The 19,808-nt window shown below is 39.0% G+C and overlaps 1 protein-coding gene across 1 annotated transcript in view; it reads left to right on the top strand.

Moving 5' to 3' along the window:
* The window catches only part of FHOD3 (formin homology 2 domain containing 3), a 377,261-nt gene that overhangs the window by 249,527 nt on the left and 107,926 nt on the right, over positions 1-19,808 (top strand). The window contains exons 8-10 of the mRNA XM_009330482.1: positions 1,662-1,756; positions 8,379-8,522; positions 10,857-11,095. Of these exons, the coding sequence (XP_009328757.1) occupies positions 1,662-1,756; positions 8,379-8,522; positions 10,857-11,095 (478 nt within the window). The remainder of the gene's footprint in view (positions 1-1,661; positions 1,757-8,378; positions 8,523-10,856; positions 11,096-19,808) is intronic.

Here is a 19,808-nt window from a genome sequence, read left to right as displayed (position 1 = left end):
GATCATATATCATTTGTGAGCCGAGTGAATTTGTTCCACATGTCTTTTGAACATGTACTGCACAAAATGTCTGGTAATATAGAGAATCTGGTAAAGAGGTGTCTAGTGTATTTTCATTACAGCCATGTATTTGAATTAGTATCCAATTAGTAATGCACATAAATACATTTGGAGAGCTGAGCGTGAATCCCCCCCCTCTTTGATTTTGCTCGAGATAAGGAAGCTTTGATTTATTATTCAGTAGTAAAGATCAGAGCATGTCTCAAAAAGAAGAGAAAAGAAAACAAGAGAAATATTGCTGTCCGTGTTCATTAATAGACAGGTTTTTCCACACAGTGCACTGCCATCGCCTTGAAAATGGAGATCCTTGGTTAGCAGGGATTCGATGTCTGTGTAGCAGGATATATATAACATATCAGCATGAATAAACAAAGGCCGTTATCACTGTGAGAGTAATGCAGAGTTTTAACATCGGGGTCACTGATCAGTCAGCAACAGGTTGTGGTGATGAAACATCTGCATTTTACTGCCTGATTATACTCAAACTATCGTCATCCCTGTAGCATTTAGGGCATGTGGGCGTTGGAATACTCTGCATTTTTCCCTCTGAAATTCAAAGACTCTTGCAGTTATGCTGGTGTAGTTGAATTGAGTATCTCTAGGTTAGGGTTAGCTTTCTGCTTCGTCCTCTTCACCTTTAGCTTTACTCCAAACTAAACACTGAATTATAGTCTTTCATTATTTACTTCAGTTTCCTAGATAAAATAGTTACGTGTTTTTTTTTCTTTAATAAATGCAACCATCTGCCTTTTAGCCAAATGAAGTAGGATGGTTTTACAAGGTACCTTCCGCACGAGAGGTTATCTTGAGTCTGCCTGGCATTGCCTGTCTGACGGTTTTGGCACAATAACTCACTAAACTGCTTGGGTTTTGGCATCAGATAATCGTGCAAATGCAAATCAACATGCAAATCAAGCAAATACGTCGTAACTAGAAGCACAAATTTTGACCTTACTTAGTGGAAAAATGAGAGAAATGTATCTGAAAGTTCTGTAGAGGGAATTCTTATTAAAATAATTTGAGTAAGAACCACAGCAAAAATCTTTTCCCCTCATTGATCATTTCTTTTATCCAAGACACGCAGCCTGTAATTTGAGAAAACTATGTTTCTCTCCTGCACTGTTTTGTTAACAGGACTTATCTTAATGCAGCATAACGCAGTAATATCACTAGGAATGTAAGCATCAAATGCACTGAGAGAGTAGCATATAGATTTTTGTTAAAGATTTATCTAAGCCTATGTGAACCTATGACAGGTGGTGTAAAATTCCTCCCACCTGATTTTAGAAGTTCACTGTCAATCAAACTGGGCTAACAAAACTTCCTTCATCATCGAGGGAGAGAAATTGGTACCTCTGGGGAAAGTCCACCTGGCATATTTTAGATCCTTGCATTAGGATGTACCATAGCTTTCACTGACTGTATTAACTTCACTCTCCGTGAAGCAGGGGAGACTGTAGAGGAAGCTGGAGATAACTGTCTTTCCACTTTACTTTCCACCTGGCCACATCGTTCCACCTTGTGCTACCTCTTGGATAAATGTTGATGCTATAGCTTTCCATTTTGATCACCATGACCAATGGTTTCTGCTTTTCCTCTAGGAGCCAAGCCGTGGTCCAACATCATGGAGATCCTGGAGGAGAAGGATGGGGTTGATACCGAACTACTGGTTTACGCAATGACCTTGGTTAACAAGGTTTGTTTACTTTGTTGGCATAACTGGTGGAGCTAATGTTAGTATTTTCAATTGTATAATAATCTTCCCTGTTGAGAATATATGACAAAGGAGACCTTTCCCAGAAAAGTTGCAGGACAAGCTGTAATCAGTCAGCACACTCTTGTTACTGCCCAGAGGCAGCAGCTGGAGCAGAATTGCTATTTTGCTAGATGCTGTGCGGAAACGTGTTATGACATGGCTCCTCTCCCAGCGTTGACAACACAGTGCAAAACAAAACTCAACAAACTAACTCAACACATTATCCAAGGGGAGAAAGAAAGCAAGTGCTGGTGAAAAAGATCACTTGCTCACAAAGGCTTGCATTGTGCACAGTTTTCTAGTTCAGATATTTTAATATTTTTTTTTCTGCAAACCAAATATGATTAATTTAACAGGTCTGAGTGCTAGTAAGAGTGTTTCTGCTTAAAAAAAATGAGGTTACATTTTTTCTTCTTTCTTTATATTTTCTGGTGTCCTGTATTACAAGTAGTAGTTTTGCAGTAAAATCAAATGTGTGAAGGGAGAAAGTGAAAGGCACGTAAAAGTTAGAAATGTATTCGTGTAAATTCCTTAAAGATTAGCGTCTAGTCCTAAACAAATCTTAGGATAACTAAAATTAAAAATGGATTTTTTGAAGAGCACAGAAGATCAACATACTACTAGCAAATCAAAATAACCGTGTGTTTTATGATTATACTTAATAGGCCAGAGTATTATTATTCATTATATTCATTTAAAGATCCTGAGTTTGTCAGTGGAGGTCATAAATCAAGCTGTCAGCTTATTGTGCTCATGGCTACATGGTTGGGGCCGTGGGTTGCTTTGGTGTTTTTTTTATGAAATAATTTCTTAATGGCAGATATTGTCCTGCAAAGATGCCTGAGAGGGACTAACCTCTCCTGGTGACATCACTGATGTTACTGTACTTTTATTTAGAGCCGCCCTTGCTCCTGCTTACATGGTAGTAAGGATCCTCTTGACTTTAAAGGACCACCTTATCTCACTGATGTACTCTTTCTGAAAGGCATCATCAGCTTTATATGCTTCTGCCTGTAGCTGCTATTAAAGCTGAGGCGAGTAGTTTTTGATGTCTCCATTTTACACCTGGTCGTTTCGTGTACCGATTCCTCTTTCTGAGATAATTCCCTTCATCATTTGCACAGTTGTAATTTACCTGGTGTTTGACTTCTTCAAAAATTTTCTTGTATGTTGACTCTTTTATTATCCTGTAGTTGATTCCTTTAGTCTCAGTTTTTCACTACATTTAAAGCTATTTTTGGGAGGAGGTAGTTCTTTAATAACACACAAAAAGAAAAAACATCTCGCAGTCAAAGGAGCAAGGCAGTTATGAAGATCAAGGAAGAGAGGAATCCCACAATGCCACACTTATAATTATGATTTGGCTTATGGACAGCTTTATGATGTTTTTAATGGGATTTTTTTCATGATTATAGAGAAAACAGCAAGCAGCATGTCACAGTTGTAATTTTTTTCCCCCGCAGAGAATACAAAGAAGGCTCAGATGGTTTCAACTTCTCTAGGCGAGGAAATGTCAAAGTTTTCAGTGCAGGCAGAGTCCTCACGAGGGATTTGTCTTAAGGAAGCATACTTCTACTCCTTTTTCTTTCTCCCTGTATACGTTTACAGACTGTTTTCCTTCCTGCTCAAGAGCAGAAAACACATCTGCCCAGACATAAGAATTGTTCCAATCCTTTTATCCTCTCCCTCTCTTTTGTTGATGCTTAACCAATTTACTTACACTAACATTTCATTAACCCTCTCTTAATTTGGGGGGATTTAGGCATTAATGAATCTCTGATTAATAAATGAGATTGATCCCAATGCAGATACTTCCAGTTATGTATAGTTCCAGTATAACCTTTGTTATCTTCCTTTGGTTAGTTCCTATGATCTGTTAGATCTTATTCTAATCTCTACTTTCTTCATTTTTATTACTGAGGTCTGGATAGATTAAAGCCTTTGTGTTTCCTTTATATTAAAAAAAAACCCCACCCACTCATCAAATGCAGAAAGAAAATTCTATGTTGCATTCAATTCACTTTATATTTACTTGCTATAAAACCTCTTCATTATTGAGATTACACTGGAAGCTTTGTAGTTGTAAGATTACTGTTGATTTTCTTTTTACCTGTATTTAATATTGCTTGTTCTCTCATATCATACAATACATTTAATAAGAAAAATAGGTAGATAAAATAATTATGAGGTATACAAAAATTAATACATTTTGGTATAGTCAGATTAAGCACTGAATGTTTTTTAGCACGTCCAATACAAGACTAGAATTTAAGCGCCAGCTTCCAGGCCGGTGGTTACTAGTGGGAGCTTAGAGTACCACCCACCAGCGGTCCATCAGCTGTAGTTGAAGAAGTGCTGTTTCAGGCCAGCGTGGTGTTAAAACAGCAGCTGGCATGTCATTTTTCGGTGACCTGCCTTAAGAACATTGCAACTGCCACACTGGAGCAATGATCATCTTACATCCTGTCTCTGATGTTGGCCGCACCAGATGTTTTAGAAGTTGTGGTTCCCAGGAAAACACATATATGAGAGATGCTTCTTCCTATCCCAAAGCAGTTGAAAACTTGGCTAATGCCCTTAAGCGTGTTTATTTACTATGTAGTGCTTTTCACTGTAGCATGTAAGATTTAGCTAATGTCTCTCTGTCGAGTGCATGGGCCCTGTAGTGAAGCCCAGTCTGTTGGAAGTCTGGTAACCAGAGCAGTACTCTTAGATTACTTGGACTTGCATGTAAAGCGTTGCACACCAAGTGGACTTTCTGTTGTCTGTATCCTCTCTGCACCACTGCTTTATACTCTGATTGTTTTGTAAATGACAAAAGGCACCATACTTACTAGTTTTACTAGCTAGTATCATCCAGGGCTACACATTTTAAAAACTGCAAGTAAAGAGAGCCTTTCAGCCTGAAGCCAGGCATGGTGTAGCACTAATTTATGTCAGGTTTTGTTCAGAAATGTAACTGAGGATATGTAGTGATAAGAATATTGTGCTCTTACCAGTTGAGTATGTTGTCTAATAGGTTTTATCATCTAGGAAAACATTTGGCTGGTACACTCCCATAACACTTTTTCTTTTTTTAGCCCCCAATACAACTTCATTAGTTTTCTTGCCTTTCTTTCCATTGGGACTGTTACAGTTAGTGGTAGGTAAGACATATTGTTTAGGCTTTGGTAAAAATGTTAGGAAGATATATCAAGCTCAGAACTCTCAGGCTGGGGTTTTGGTTTTAATTTAGTTCACCATTCCAAAAGCAGCCCCTTCAGAGGGAAGAACTCAAAGCTGCACAGGCTTTCCCACAAGGGCTTGAGAAAGCAACTTGGAAAATCACACAACAAACAAATAAAAATCTTAATTCAGGGATGTTTCCTCAAACCAAAACTGGATAGAGGCATAGGAATGAGTCTTGACATTCATATTCGTGCTTCATTTGTACACCTGAGTTCTGAAGAGTTTCACGTTTGAAATCCCAGTTTTGGTCTAGGCTAGTGGTAACGTAACAGAATTCAGCAAGCAAACCCCAGAGTATGGTTTAAAAACACTTCTCCAAGTGACTAAATTTTAATTCTCTAGACAGGTTTTCAATTTGTAAGGTTCAGTCTTCAGAGCAGGAGGAAATATTTGGGACTTGTATGTGTATTTCGATATGGGAGTATCATTTTGAACTTAACCAGATACTCGGGAAGGAGCAAGGACCTTGGAAGGACCTGCCCAATTTATGACCTCTGCTCTGCTGGTTGCAGCTTTTGTTTCCTTTATAAAAACACCAGGAAAATGCAGGCCCACTCTTGTTTTCTAATACCACAAGCTGGAATTAATCAGTCATTTATGCAAGCACTTCATGTCCCTTGTGTTAGTTACTGCAAAAATCTTTCTCCTGAGCTAGATTGAACTGACCTTGTTGTGACACCAGTGGTGCCCTTTCACATCCCATTTTATAACGTTAGAAATTGAATTTGATATGCATTACACTCCGAAAATGGATCTGTGAGTTTAATGACAAACTGTGCAAAGGAAAAATAGTTGATTTCTATACTCGGGAGTTCAATTGTCCAGTTCTGGCCACTAGCATGCAGTGAAAATTGGATTTCCACCACTGCAAGATTTAAAATTATATTAACCAATAAAAGGCTACTGACAAAAGCAGGGTTGCCAGTAAATAGTACCTTATGCTGCTGTTTTCTTTGTCTACAGCCTGCCTGCCCTCAGAATTTAAAAAAGAGATATATAGATATAGATATATACTCGAAGGCGGGTGATCTGCCTATCAATATTAAGACCATTTCCTGATATTTTAAGAAGGAAATGCTCAGAAGATCTGTGCAGAAGATCTGACTGTTTGTCCACCCTTTTGCATGTAAGACATCACATCTTACTGTGCCTGACAACACTCAGGTTATCGTAGCTGCTGTCTACTTCTTTCATAAGTCAGAGAAAGCCTGATAGACATCGTATTCTGTTACAGTATTTCCGTATCTGTGTTAAAGCTAAATTGAAATTACAGTGTTATAGCTTCATCTGCTGAATCCTCAGATTTCTACTCAATGCTAGGTGTCAGTTTAGGAAAGAAGAAAATGCACGTGGTATCTATTTTCAGCACTGTTCAGGAAAATGTAGTTCCATGGTCTTCGGTGGGTTTTAAACAGGCTTAAATACTGTCCTGGAAAGAGACAAATTCTTAATTAGAGCCTGAACATATAACCCTGAACATATAGCCCTAACACTTCATTAGTGTTTGTGCTAAGCATTCCTGTTGCAGTGGACCTCACCAGATATCGGATAACAGTCCTGTAATGACTGAAGATGATGTTGCTGTGTCATGTTTAGTTTAAGAAAAAAAAAATAATTAAAAAGTAGCTTGGTGATGCACATTTTCCAGTGCCTCATTTCACAGGAAAGGGGTGCTTTAACAGGGCAAGGTATGTCAGCTGTCTGTTGTTACTCACATAATTCAGACCAATTTTTCTGAATGTCAAGCTGCTTGATATAGGGAGGCAGCCCAGAGCGGCTGCTCTCTTCTGCACTCTGCGGCTCAGAGCCACTTTGGAAAAGCTGGGCTCCAGAAAACCAGTGTTCTCAGAGCACAGTTCATCCCATCCCGGGCATGAGAAGGTGAAACTCTTTCTGGAGAGGGCCTGTTTTTTGCATGTGCTGTCTCTATCTCTTGCTCTTTCTCTCCTCTACTGGGAGTATAGATAAGTTACTTAGCTAATTAAATAGGAGACGGGTATATACACTTGAGAATAAGCATCTCTGGTGAGCTAATCCAGAACAACTGTGTTGCTTCCAGTGTGCACTCTCCCGTATTTTGCAGAAGCATCTCTGTATAGACCGATTCTTGCGATGAGGTATATAGTGCTCTGCAAGTAGTTGCACAGTATGTTCAGCAGTTTCTGCTCAACAGGAGCAGCATTAGACTCATTTTTCTGCATCATGCATAAAGAGCCATAAAAAGTCAGCACAAGCTGAGTAGAAATCAATGGCAAACCAGAATAGTAGTGTTTTCTGTTGCCTTTGTAAATGTCTGCAGGACTCTGGTGGATGAACTTCACTCGTGCTCTGAACAAAGTTGTCCAATGCCCGTGTCTTCTTCCCACACATCACTGCAGCAAAGCTGTGAGTGGCTTGATTCAATCCCACTTGCTACACACACTGCAGTGGCATACTATGGTATACATGGGACACTGCAGAAGACCACCTTCCTTTTCTCAGTTTTCTGAACTCACCAAAAAAATGGGAAATCACTGTGGTAAGAAAAGTGCTCTCTCTTGAACACAGAGCAGGTGCCATAGAAAGCTCTGAACTCAAACAGTTCATTTTCAATAGCTGTTATTATTGGCATTCTTAATTTTCTAGTGTGCAAAAGCTCCTCTCCAGTGTCACTGGTAACAACTTAGCCCATAATTGGGAATTAGTAACTCTCTTAACATTTTATAGGGGTTCAGGAGTCAGTGTACCTTTAGTAAGAGTTTTCAAGTTGAAGGGGAGGAAAGGAGTCAACATCTCTACGATATAAAACAATTTGTCCGTTGGGAGGATGACCTCTGCTGCAGGTGTGGAGGACAGTAGGCACGTGGTGCAGGATATTTCCTGCTGTCCTGACATCACACAGCTGTGCATTGGACTTTTTCTTCTTAAGGCCAAACTTAGAGGAATCAGTAGGAAATCAGCTTCAGTGTTTTTAGCTAAACCATTTTTTTCTCTCTCTTTGCTTTTATCCCCGTGTTTGATGCTTTAACGTTCTCTGTTCTTTAAATCTGTACTTCAATGAAACCAGGAAGAATCCAACTGTGTATTTTAAAGACCCACATTTTCCATACTTTTTTGTATGAAATAACAACATTGATTTGTTTTGCCAATTATTCATTTTTCTACACAGTGCACAGAGTTGTTTGTTAAAAGCTGTGCCACTTTTTTTTTATTTTCTAGCGGTGTCTCTAATCCCACATCATGGGTTTTACTTTATTGAAATCATACATAGCACCACTTGCCACCCGCTTTTATAAACCTTTGTTTAATTCTTTTCAAAACAAACAGATTTAAATGTTTTTCCTTTGATTCTTAGACGCTGTCGGGGTTGCCAGATCAAGACTCTTTCTACGACGTGGTGGACTGTCTGGAAGAGCTAGGCATTGAAGCTATTTCACAGAGACACTTGAACAAGAAAGGAACAGACTTGGACTTAGTTGAGCAATTTAACATTTATGAGGTAACATAGCATGCCCTGTTTTATGCATCTTACAGCTTGTGCAAACTTCAAAGCCGAGAGGAGGGGGGAATGTAACCTAGGTGAAATTTGGTTATCTATTTTATTTTAAAAGAAAAACATCTGGTTGCTAGAAGTATTATACACATTCATTTATGTGACCTGCTGCGATACATAGCTGCGTTTAATGCAAATGCATTTCATACTAAAGCTGGGGCATACTCCAAGGCAAACCAGCACATTTACTAGCCTCCTTAAAGGCAGTTCTGCCTGCAATTAAAGCTTGCTCAGACTGCTAGTTACACATCCTGAAGTAAGTAGAAGTTCTTTCCATATGCAAAAGTATTCAGCTCATGAAAAAGGTTCGGCTGAGCTCAGCTTCACAAATGCCACTTGTTCTGCAGCTGAATACCCAGCAAGTCCTTGTTTACGAGTTTACACTGGACCACATCCGATACAGTTTGCAGCAATGGAGTAATGAGTGACTCCACATTCACCACCTAGGTATAAAATAACTACTTCTGAAGTATTTATATGTAAGGGTAGGATAGCCAGTTTCTTAATAATTAGCCTCTTTTCAGACTTCGGGAAGTGTTGGAGCAGGGAGGTTTAGGCTGAAGTTAATGTAATGTAAATGTGAATTCATGTTCTGGTGTGATGAAATGAAATGACTTTATCTCCAAGTCCAGCAAAGGATTTGGTAGATTTGATACTCCATTTTCTTCCTCAACTTTACACCCATGTCACTTCATTAACTTTAGCAGAGTTAAGTTTTATATACAGCAGTTTGCAGGAAGAGTCAGGCCAAAATAGGAACGTGAGAATGAGAGGGCTCCATGTTCTTTCTTTTTCTATTGTCAGAGGCATCAGCTCATAAAATCATTTTTAAAAGATGATCATTAATCTCAAAAGCAGGTTTTTTTGTGCATGCTGTGCCTACTGAAAGACTTGATTGCAAAATTAGCAGTTGGCTTAGTTGGGTACCAGCTTTCTCTTGATGGCCAGATATGCCTATGCACATTCTTTCTTTTTTCTGCCGATGTTGTTCTTTAGCTGAAAAATCTCGTCTTCCCCACTGAAATAGATTTTACACCCTAAGCAGAGATATCACACTTCCCCCTGCCTTTGTGTTGTTAAAGTCACTTCTGGTAAGAATTATTGGAATAGCAAGACTAATAGAAACAAGAAGATATGCATTCTTCTGATCACCCACATTGCCCTCTTCTGTACCTCTGCCTATTTGAATGGATCTTTCTCATATAAAGATTACTTAAATGTTACGCTGCACTTCAGATGAGATCCACCACTAACTTTGTTGCTTCTGCCAGCAATATCTCTCCTTACATACCCTAAGGTACCGCTTGCTTTGTTTCTGTTAGAGGTATGTCACATTGGCATGTCAACGGCGTGCTGTAGTTCAAGATACTAGGTGTTGCACACGTATTTTACTCCTCTACTATTTCCAACTGATGAGCTCCCAACCTGTGTCAGAGGTTTCTATCAAATGTCACTGTGGCCATGCTATTCTCAGCATTATTCTTTTCTGATATACATATGTTCCTCTGTATGGACAGTGCTTCTGAACTGGCAGGAAATACTGAATTTTCCACTGAAAGGCATACGTGAAAGTAATTATGCTAACCTAAAAATTGGGAGGCTTAGAGGAGACGTGTGGTCTGCGTTTTTTTCTTTTAATCCATTGTGGTACCAGTTCACAGAAACAGTTTTGTTTGTTAGGTTTTTTTCCTTTGTTTACTTTGCAGGGAGAACCGTAAAAATGGAGATTTTTAAGAGGAATGCAGTTACATATACATCTGCTGATCCCTTCCTTGGCTGGGAGGAAACGATGGCACTATTCTAAAATACTTTCTAAAGTAGCAGGTGGTAACTGCCACTCGATCATTACAAGTGTCATGTCTGAACATGAGGAAATGTTCAATCAATCAATGCATGAGAGTTTTTTCTGTTGATTTCACTAGAGCCAAGACTTCACCTAAGTATTTTGGAAGGAAATAAAGAGAGCTAGGTGTCCAACACTGCTCACTTTCCTTGAAAATTAAGTCCTACGTTAAAAAAAGACAAACTAGGATATATATAAATGTGTTGTTACAGATTCTGTAGTGTTCTATACAAGGCATCAGTATATAATTCCATTATTAGAGCTGCTACACTGCACTAACAGATAGACAGAAACTTACAGGGATCACTATAGAAATGGTGACGCTAATAGGAGTTAATCATGTTGAGATCAGTTAATTTTTAAAGCCTAGGTGTGAAGACCTGTGGTACCTAAAGGAACTGTATCAGAAGCCTCGCCTTTCTTCCTTTCTTTCTCAGATGACACTGAGACATGAGGATGGAGATGAGAGTGCTGACCCGCCTCCCAGTGGGCGCAAGGACCGGAGAAGGGCCAGTCTTGGTGCTAGTGAGCGGAGGGGGTTAGAGCGCCGACGGAGCCGCAGGCACTCAGTACAGAACGTGAAAAGCACTTTATCAGCCCCTGCGAGTCCATGCGGTCAGCCGAACCCTAGCTTCATGCTAGGCCACAGACAGCACGTTGAAGATCTCAGTGAGAGGTAAGCGCATGAGCTGGGGAATACTCCTTTCTTTTCCCCTATTACTTTCCGTTATGTTCATTGCACTTTATTAATCTGCGAGACTTTTGTTTTCTTTTTTCCCTCTTTCCATTGAATTAATAAAGAAAAACAAAGCATATTTGAAGTTAGAACAAAAAAATCAACAACCACAAAAAAATGGATTTGTAGGTGACTTGATTTATCTACATAGGTAAGTTCTTTGGCACCATCTACTCTAAGTAAATGGACCCAAAGCACATGAGGTAGAGCATTTGATATGGGAACTAACCAAGGTTAATCTCATCCATTGACAGATTTTATATTCAATATAGCAACATACAGAAGATTGTAACAAGGGCATAGTCACATTAATGCAGTCTTATTTGTCCTGTGTAAGTTACAGTTCATTCTTCCCCCCCCCCCCTTTGCAATCAGCATTCCAGCATAAATATTTTCCTTTGAGGCTACACTGTTGTAGTGAATGTATCTACTGTTTTATAATTAGTGAAAGAAAGACAGTAACGACTAGTTGAGCAGCAGTCTGTAACACTGGAGTCAGTCAAAGCTAGTGTCATTGCCGGTCCCATAACGGTTGGCTTGGGCTGTGCATGCTTAGGAAAAAAGGGCGCTGCAGATCCTCAGCGCGTCTGACTACCTCACAAGAGGGCTGGAATTAATTTTGCCTAAGTCAGATGTCTGATCAGCTTGCCTTCCTTTGATGTCAGTGGAGTGCAGCAAGCACTGCTAGGCCTTCAGTTATCTAACGTATTCTACATGCCTGAAATTTCAACCAAGATTAATCATGCTCTGAAACTGGCTTTTTCTCTCTGTTGACCATAAAGGGAATCTGGCTGACTAGCTCAGGTGAAGATACATGCACTGCAGATAGCTAAAGCTGGACACATCTGTCATCCCATGGCTCAAGGCGCAATTTGCAAAACGGAAGCATGCTCCACAAAGAGCGTATCTTGTGTTGGTTATAACGTTTGGGAAGTTCTTTGGGGGTTTCTGTTGGTTAGCACTGGATGTGAACTTAGAGCCTTAAAATCCTGCATTACATGTAAAGCAGCCCTTCTTGCAAAGCAAACTGAGTTGACTAAAGCTTAATGGCTTCAGGCAATATGAAAATAGAAGACTCCAGATAATATAAACAGTAGTTGTGTGTTGTATACCACATAATGGCCTTTTTTTTTTTTCCCCTTTCTTCTCCTTGCGTTTGGCAACACATTCATGCTTGTTTCCCATCACCTTCTATTGGCCGGGCCTTTAGTGAGCTGGAGGCTGAGAGCCCTGTGGTCTTGCAGGCTGAGGACAAGGATGGCAATGCATTTGAGGCTGAGTTTAAAGCGTCTTCAGTGTGAGTACAGCTGGGGGCTTCAGCCACTCTGCATGGAAAGCCTCGTGCATGATCTTGGGCCCTGCTTCATGACTTACCAATGTGATTAAGAATCTGTACCTGTGGATGTGCAGCAGATATCATTGATTTGTTAAACTGATTAATTTGGATTAGAAATAAGGGGATGCTTCAACTCTACAAAAATTGTTAATTCTCTTACTGTAGTTAAACAAATAAAAGTCATGCAGGATAACAACTGCTACCAATAAGTTTTCTCGCTATTAATGTTTGCTTACTAGCTTTATTTTGCAGTCTTCCGTAGCTCCTAATGAATTTGTGTTTGAGCTGATTTTTGGTATCGGGGCAGCAGAAACATGGCAGATTAGTTTCATAAGTTCTCTGAAATATTTTTTCACCAACATAGCATGATTTCAATAATTATCTTCCTGTTCTGAAAAAAATTATCCAGTTCTGCTCTGCATCCTCCTTGAAGCTGACATAATTTAAAGCATAATTTAAGTTTAAATCCAAGAAAGAAATCTTCATTTAAGCAGTCAAATTTAATTTCATGTTGCAGTTGTCCTGGGAATCTTCTCTAGGAAAATAATTCTCTTCAACTCCATTTGGAATTTCTAACTTGCTCATCTGCCTCTCTAAGGAAAGAGGCATTCAATTATGAATTTATGCAACACTGATCTTCACTTCATGTATTAGTTAAATAAAAATCCGTTTTTCTCCCCCCGTTCTCCAACCCTCTTAGCAGGTAAAGACAGGGAGTATTACTGGTGGCTAGCAAATCAGTTTTTTTCCCATTGGATATTACAGACCACGGAATATGTTTCGGTATCCGAAGATGCAAGTTCTGTGCCCAGTGAAATTTTCAAAGTTGCCATAACAAGAAGCTAGTCAACTGTTGGCTCTTCTATAAATCCTGCTGGGTTTCTGGTGAACAACCGTTTCAGAAAAGCTGATTCTGTTCTTCACATTTTTAGTCTCATCATCTACCCAAACCTGTAGTTGTGGTAGGAAGAAGAAAACCAGCCTTCCTGCTTTATCATATCCCAGTAAGTCTCTCAGCTTTCAGTGAAACAGTCCAGATGAATACAACAGTATCTCTACACCTGATAGCTAAACTGGGACAAAAAAAGAAAGTAAATGCTTCATGGCTTCTATTCATTAACTTTTAAACAGAAAAATAGTGAAGCTGAATGACTCGTACAAAGTTTTTACACATTTATGAAGTTTGAATTAACTTCAAGTGGAAAGAGGTTTTTCTCTCTGCATTTTTCCTACTGGAATCAAGTTTTCAAATTTGAGCACGTGGTCTCTGATGCAACATATTTACTGGTTTAAAGGATTTTAATAGAGCTTCATAAGTTCAGGCCTTGCTGCAATTTGTAATGAAATTTTTAAATCATATGTTAAAATATGATGCAGGCATCATCTGTTTTTATCAAAAGAAATGCTTGTGGTGTCCCTTCTGCTTCCATCATTAATGTTGCAGAGAGGAATCTGTACAAATGGATAAAAATTACTTATTACCTCTCTAAATGGAAACTAACTTTTGTTCATCCAGGAAAGATCTGTCTTCTGCTAATGACCTTCTTTTGGTTCATAATCCTAGTCCCTCTTGAGGGAGGAAAAAAGTTCGCAATAAGTTTTTGCAGTGCTGTATTTTCTGAAAAATAGTCTGCAAAATGGGTTTCAGTCTCTTTATTCCTTCACTACATTTTCTTTACCAATAGGAGACATGTAACAATATTAATGATGATCTTATTGTGTTGCTCCTGCTGGTATCTCAACTTTGTGTGTGGTTGCAGATGTCCATGTCTAGTTTTACAGTGGATTAGCACCATCAAGTTCAGTGGAATTGCTTCTGACGGACATGATTAGAGATTAAAGTCACAGTCTTACACTGTACTAAATTTTGTTTTGGGCAATATTATTGGTTATTTTTGGACTTCACTACCAAAATCAGTAGAAGGTTCAAGTTCTTCCTCAGCATTCTCCTTCCCACAGTGTTCATGTTTCTTTTCTTTCTAACTCCATCAGCGGGTCTGGCAGTTACTTTGCTTTTGTTTACCACATCAAACAGGTTGTCCACAGTCATCTGCTTTGTTTCAACCAATAAGTCTTCCAAAAAGAGAAAAATCCATGGTGCCGGTAAAAGAAAAAAAAGACAATATTGGCCAAATTCTGTTCTGTCTCACAATGCTCTATAACCAGAAAAGCTGTCTGAAGTCAATGGAGTTGCTCTGATTTACGCCAGGCTAATTGAGAGCAGACTTTGGGTTTTGAGCTGGGAAAAGTTGACCGTAAATGCTAAGGGCAACCAAAAGGAAAACTTGCAGGTCTTTTTCATCCATTTGGCAACCTTCTTCCAAACTAAATGTATTGCTTTTTTACTTGTGGTTCAAAACAAATAAAGACACAAATCTGCTTTGTGTTAAAATAGTTTTCATGAAGAGTGAAACCCAGGCTAATGTGCCTGTTACTAAATAAATAAATAAATAAGTTGATAACAACTGCTAAGAAAGGCTGAAGGTTGGTTTAAAGACATGTAGCTGCTGCAGTGTACTGTAAAATGCCGGTCCTGACCACCAGCAGGTTTGCTTTGCTCAAAACTTCTTTCTTTTACCATGATGGCATAGAGCACCAAAAAGCCTGGGGGAAACTCAGTCCTGTTAACATGACATTTTAAATGCTTCGCTGAGGGCACCTCTTAAGGTTTTCTGCCCTGGTCCAAATTGAGTGCTCTCAATCTGTGGTCTAGCATGCTGTTTCTTAAGCAGTAGACTTTTAAACAAATTCTTCCATGTTTTTTTTTTTTCTTTTTAAAGTAAAGCTAACTTTTTCCAACCACACAATGGATAGAGTCGGGGAAAAATATAAAGAGTGGCATGGAACTTGCATATCCCCGTCTCTGTCCCTGGGTGTCCCATCAGAGCTGTGTCAGCCAGACTTAGCAAACGTACTCAAGGAAGCTTCTATGAGATTTACATCGGCACCTCTTACCAGCATTTGAGTGAATGGCTCCGTCAAAGCTTTATGGAATTAGTTCCAATCAAAGACTGAGGTTTATAAAGTTGTGACTAGCTAGGATTAGGTATTTACCTCACTTTACTAGACTCTTTGCTTTCTTCTTCTTTTTCATAGCTTTGCTGTGTTTTATATCATTGACAATTGTGAAAGAATTACTAGGATTGGTCATAAAACACTGTGTTCATCTGGAGATAACCAGGCCTTGGTTAGGACTTTCTTGTCAGTATTCCTGTGTTTGAAACCTAACAAGCAGAAGAGCTGACAGCCATCTTAAGGACCCATCAGAGCAGAGCCTGCATCCTGAATCAGTGGCCGAAGCTGGATTTAACAAGCTATCTTTTCTAGACCGTGGGGCTAAAAAGGCCAACTTTTGGCCTTTTGGAAGACCAACTGTTCAGGTTTACCTGAGGCTTCCAGATTTTTCAATCTGAAGAACCTTGGCCTTCAGGAGAACTGTACTGAGAAGGGGAAAACAGCAGAAGACCAAAGAATTATGTGCTTATGAGCTGTGCTTTTCTTAGGGTCCTGCCTGGAAGGCTGTTAGGACACTTCCTCTGGGCAAGGAGTAGCACAGGGAATTCCAAAGTTCCCTGCAAATTTCCGGGCTAGCTGAACAAAGTGCCGTTGCATGGTGCAAACTGGGCTCAAGGGCTTTCACAGCCTTCACAGTCCTAGGAAAAATTGGAAAATTGTTGTCTAAATAAAGGAAAGCTGTGCTGAGAAGTCATAAGGATCTGTTTGTTAGAAAATACGTGTTTCTGATGCTTGATGATTGCTGAGATGCAGGAAGAGATCGTGACACTATTTTGGTTTTACCAGAAAACAATGAACACAGCTGAGCCTCTGATGCTAAGCATTTTTTCTGCTTAACTTCAGATTCCTGTCGAGTTTCTAACCAACGGCACAGACCGTAGTTTGGCTATTACGCCCCATTAACTGATTATTCAAATTGCTTCATGTAGAGCCAGGCCTGCAGGGGTGGTTTGTCCAAAATATAGCTGAGACTTTTTTTTTTTATTATGATTTTCCATGTTTTCAGACATCCTAAACCATAACTAATCTTTAATTTTTCTCTAGCATTTACTATGGCAAAATTCTAGTTTTTGTCATGATGTTTCAAGTTCTGGTGACTTTCCACTAGACTACATGAAATGTTTTGATTATGTAAATAGTTATGACTATAAATCAAAATGCTGGTTACAGTGGTGGGTGGGGTTTATTTTATTTTATTTAGGATGGGTACATTCCACGTATCTTAGAGTTGCTGTCTGTGACAAATGCGATGAGTGGTACGATAGGTATGAAACAGCAAAGTGGGGAGACTCGACATCAGCATTTAATGCAGGACTCAGGCTGTGATACAGATTATTAAAGGCCCAGAAGAGAAAAGAAGTTAATTTATTTTTACTGCTGTAATAGAAGGAAACAAATTTTTTTTTTTCCTAGACGTTTATCTCTGGTTCCTGGTTTTGGATATTTAAAACAACTGCGGCATGAATCTAGACAAAGAAAACATCTCCAGGATAAACACGTGGTCACATCTCTGTGGATATGCTAAGGATGCCTTTAATACCTATACGTATGAGCTGAGCTACCTAGCATTTGAAGGGGCTTTGAAATAGAATGGCATATGGTCAGTTATGGGGGAGCTATTAACTTTTTTCACAATTTGGTTGGTATGGGAAAATGGAAAAGGGATGTAAAAGCAGTGGCTTTGAAAAGAAGATTTATCCGTGAAATTAAAAGGCTTGGTAAGGTAGCATCTGTTCATAGCATCAGACCTTTATTAGTCTTTGACAACAATAACATACAAAATCTGATCTGCTATTTTAGGTTTGGGGCAGGGAGGACATGTTTATTTCTCTTATTTCTCTTGTGCAGGTAGAGTTATTTGAAGCATGAAGTCAAGCAGATTTGAAAGGAGAGAGAATAAAAATGTGAAATTTGTGATCTTACTCTTTGTAAGAGTATCTTGGAAGCTCCTGTAAGGAAAGTAGTACAGAAAGAGACACGAGACGGGTTAAGAAAAAATTTCTTTTTTCTTTCAAAGTCATACCATAAACAAAAGACTCCACTGATGTATAGATAGGGAATGACCCACTAATGCATGAGTAACAATTAAAAAAATATTTAAAAGTTACAGCTTGATGAGTACCTCATGTACCGGTCCTATTACTGTCTCAGGTTGATACCAGCACTTTTTATCTGAATTAAAATATCTCTGTAGAAATGTCAGGTTTTGTAGTAGGGGTACTGTTTGCTGTTTGGGGGTCTTGCTGAAAGGAAATGTTTTATACTTGGTACACATGCAGAGTCCAGTTGACAACGCTGTACTTTGCTGTAAAGGCAATGGTAGATTTTCCCTGTTTGAATTTCAAGAGGAATGAAGAAAGCACTGAAACTTAAATGAGGTTGTAGCTGCATGGCAAATGAAAGCACAGCGTGAGCTAGCCTAATTTTTTTTACTTTTTTTTCCACTGTGTATTTAGCTTTGGTGAACTACCTGAAGAAATGTAATGCCAAACCAGGATGTGAATACGTTTCTCTGGAGGTCCGTGGTAGTGTCTTATGCACTGGACTATACATGCCTGAGAGAGTTCAACTCCACAGTGTGTTCCCAGTATTTGTAAACGTGATCCTCTGAGGCCAAGAAAGTTTTTTTATACATATGATGCGATGGGAGGAAAAAAATACAGCAGTTTAGCAGGATGCCATTTCCAGATCCCTCCCTTTGAAGTAAGGGGCAATAACAGTAACCTTCAAGTGTCAACCAATATGCAGTTCCAAGCTTTGAAAACACCGTTTCTTCTCTTTTTCTGTGTATGTTTCAGTATTTATTGCTCCTACATCATGATTCTGTTTCTTTACCTCTTCTGCTCATACAGATGTAAAAACAGCAGTGCTGTTCAGTGATCAGAGAGTTGGGACTCTTGAAGTCTTTGCACAGCCTTGCAAAGACTGTGCAAACCTTAAGCAAGACTCTGCTGTCTTGCTCTGCTTTGATGTGTCCAAATAAACCAACTGCATCAATTAAAAAAATGTGGAGGCATTACCTAGGTATTATTTAGGTGTGAAAAGCTGTTACTGATCATATTTTAGGGATAAGAAAATAACAGTAACCTAAAAATAGAGAACAGCATATCATGAAGGCATAGAGAACACACCTACTTTACATTATTGTCATTTCCTCAACTTTTTTTCTGAACAGTTTTCTATATTTAGGGCAGAAATAGTAGGATAATTTTCCTTTTGACCTGTGTAATTATGCATCTTAATTTCCTTCCTGTGCAGAAGGCCAGATTTTGAGGCTTTGCAAGTAAGTTGTTATCCATATCATTTCATGTATTTTCATCTTCACATAATTGCACCAACTGCAGTGGTCTATAACAGGTAGCAGTGGAATGGAAATGGGGGGAGCTTAGTAGGCAGTTTCTTTAGTTTTGTTTTTAATGGAGGAGGAAAGTATGTTGCCATATCTTTATATGGAGTAATAAATGATGAATTTAAGTTACTACCACTTTTGGCTTTCACATAAAAGAGTAGTTGAATCTGTTCTGGCAGCTAGGATAGAAGAAGAGAAGAAGTGGTGTACCAAAGTATTTGTTTGTTTTACAAGGACTTAGGAATTTGGCTATGAATTGTGCTGTCTAACCTACAAAAGAGGAATTTCACTCATAAATTGAGGACAATGGCAAGCGATTGCAAAAGTAAATAAAATTACATCCACTGTGACTTGTAAAGATCTCTCCTTGGTGGAACATTTTTCATTTTCTATTTGTTCACCTGTGAGGGTTTCAGAGAAGCAGCTTTCCAAGTGCTGTGCAAGAGGTAAAGCAGGTCAGAGGTTTGAAGCGGGCAGAGGAACAACCTTGAAAGAAAAATTTGTGAGATCAACTGTAGTATTTCATTTAGAATAATATTGTGTAATGGCTAATGGTGATCTTACTTCGCTGAATGTGGCCTATAGTCCTAGTCAGGAGCTGCTCCTCTGAAAGGCAGTGAAAGTTTAAATGAAAGTAATTTAAAGAAGCTAAACTGAAAAGCACTTGACTTAATTACAAAGAGAAAGGGAGAGAGAAAATTCCTCATCAGTAATTAACAGCACATAGGGTGATTTTCAGAGAGTGTGGGAATAATGGCCGACAGCTTTACAATTCCCCGGTCCTTTCTTCTCTGGGTCGCTTCATAACTCCAAGGCCCCTTTTTTCACTCAAGTCCAGTGTTCGCATTGCTTGGGAATTTCTATATAATTCCGTGGGTGGTCGCAAAAGGCTCAGAAGTACACTTAGGGCCTTGTCTAATAACATGGAAAATTAAGAAGGAAATATTTAGTAA

Source organism: Pygoscelis adeliae, unplaced genomic scaffold (assembly GCF_000699105.1).
Source record: "Pygoscelis adeliae isolate BGI_AS28 unplaced genomic scaffold, ASM69910v1 Scaffold78, whole genome shotgun sequence".
Taxonomy (NCBI): domain Eukaryota; kingdom Metazoa; phylum Chordata; class Aves; order Sphenisciformes; family Spheniscidae; genus Pygoscelis; species Pygoscelis adeliae.
Note: the sequence above shows the minus strand (reverse complement) of the source record. Positions and strands in the feature narration are given on the sequence as shown.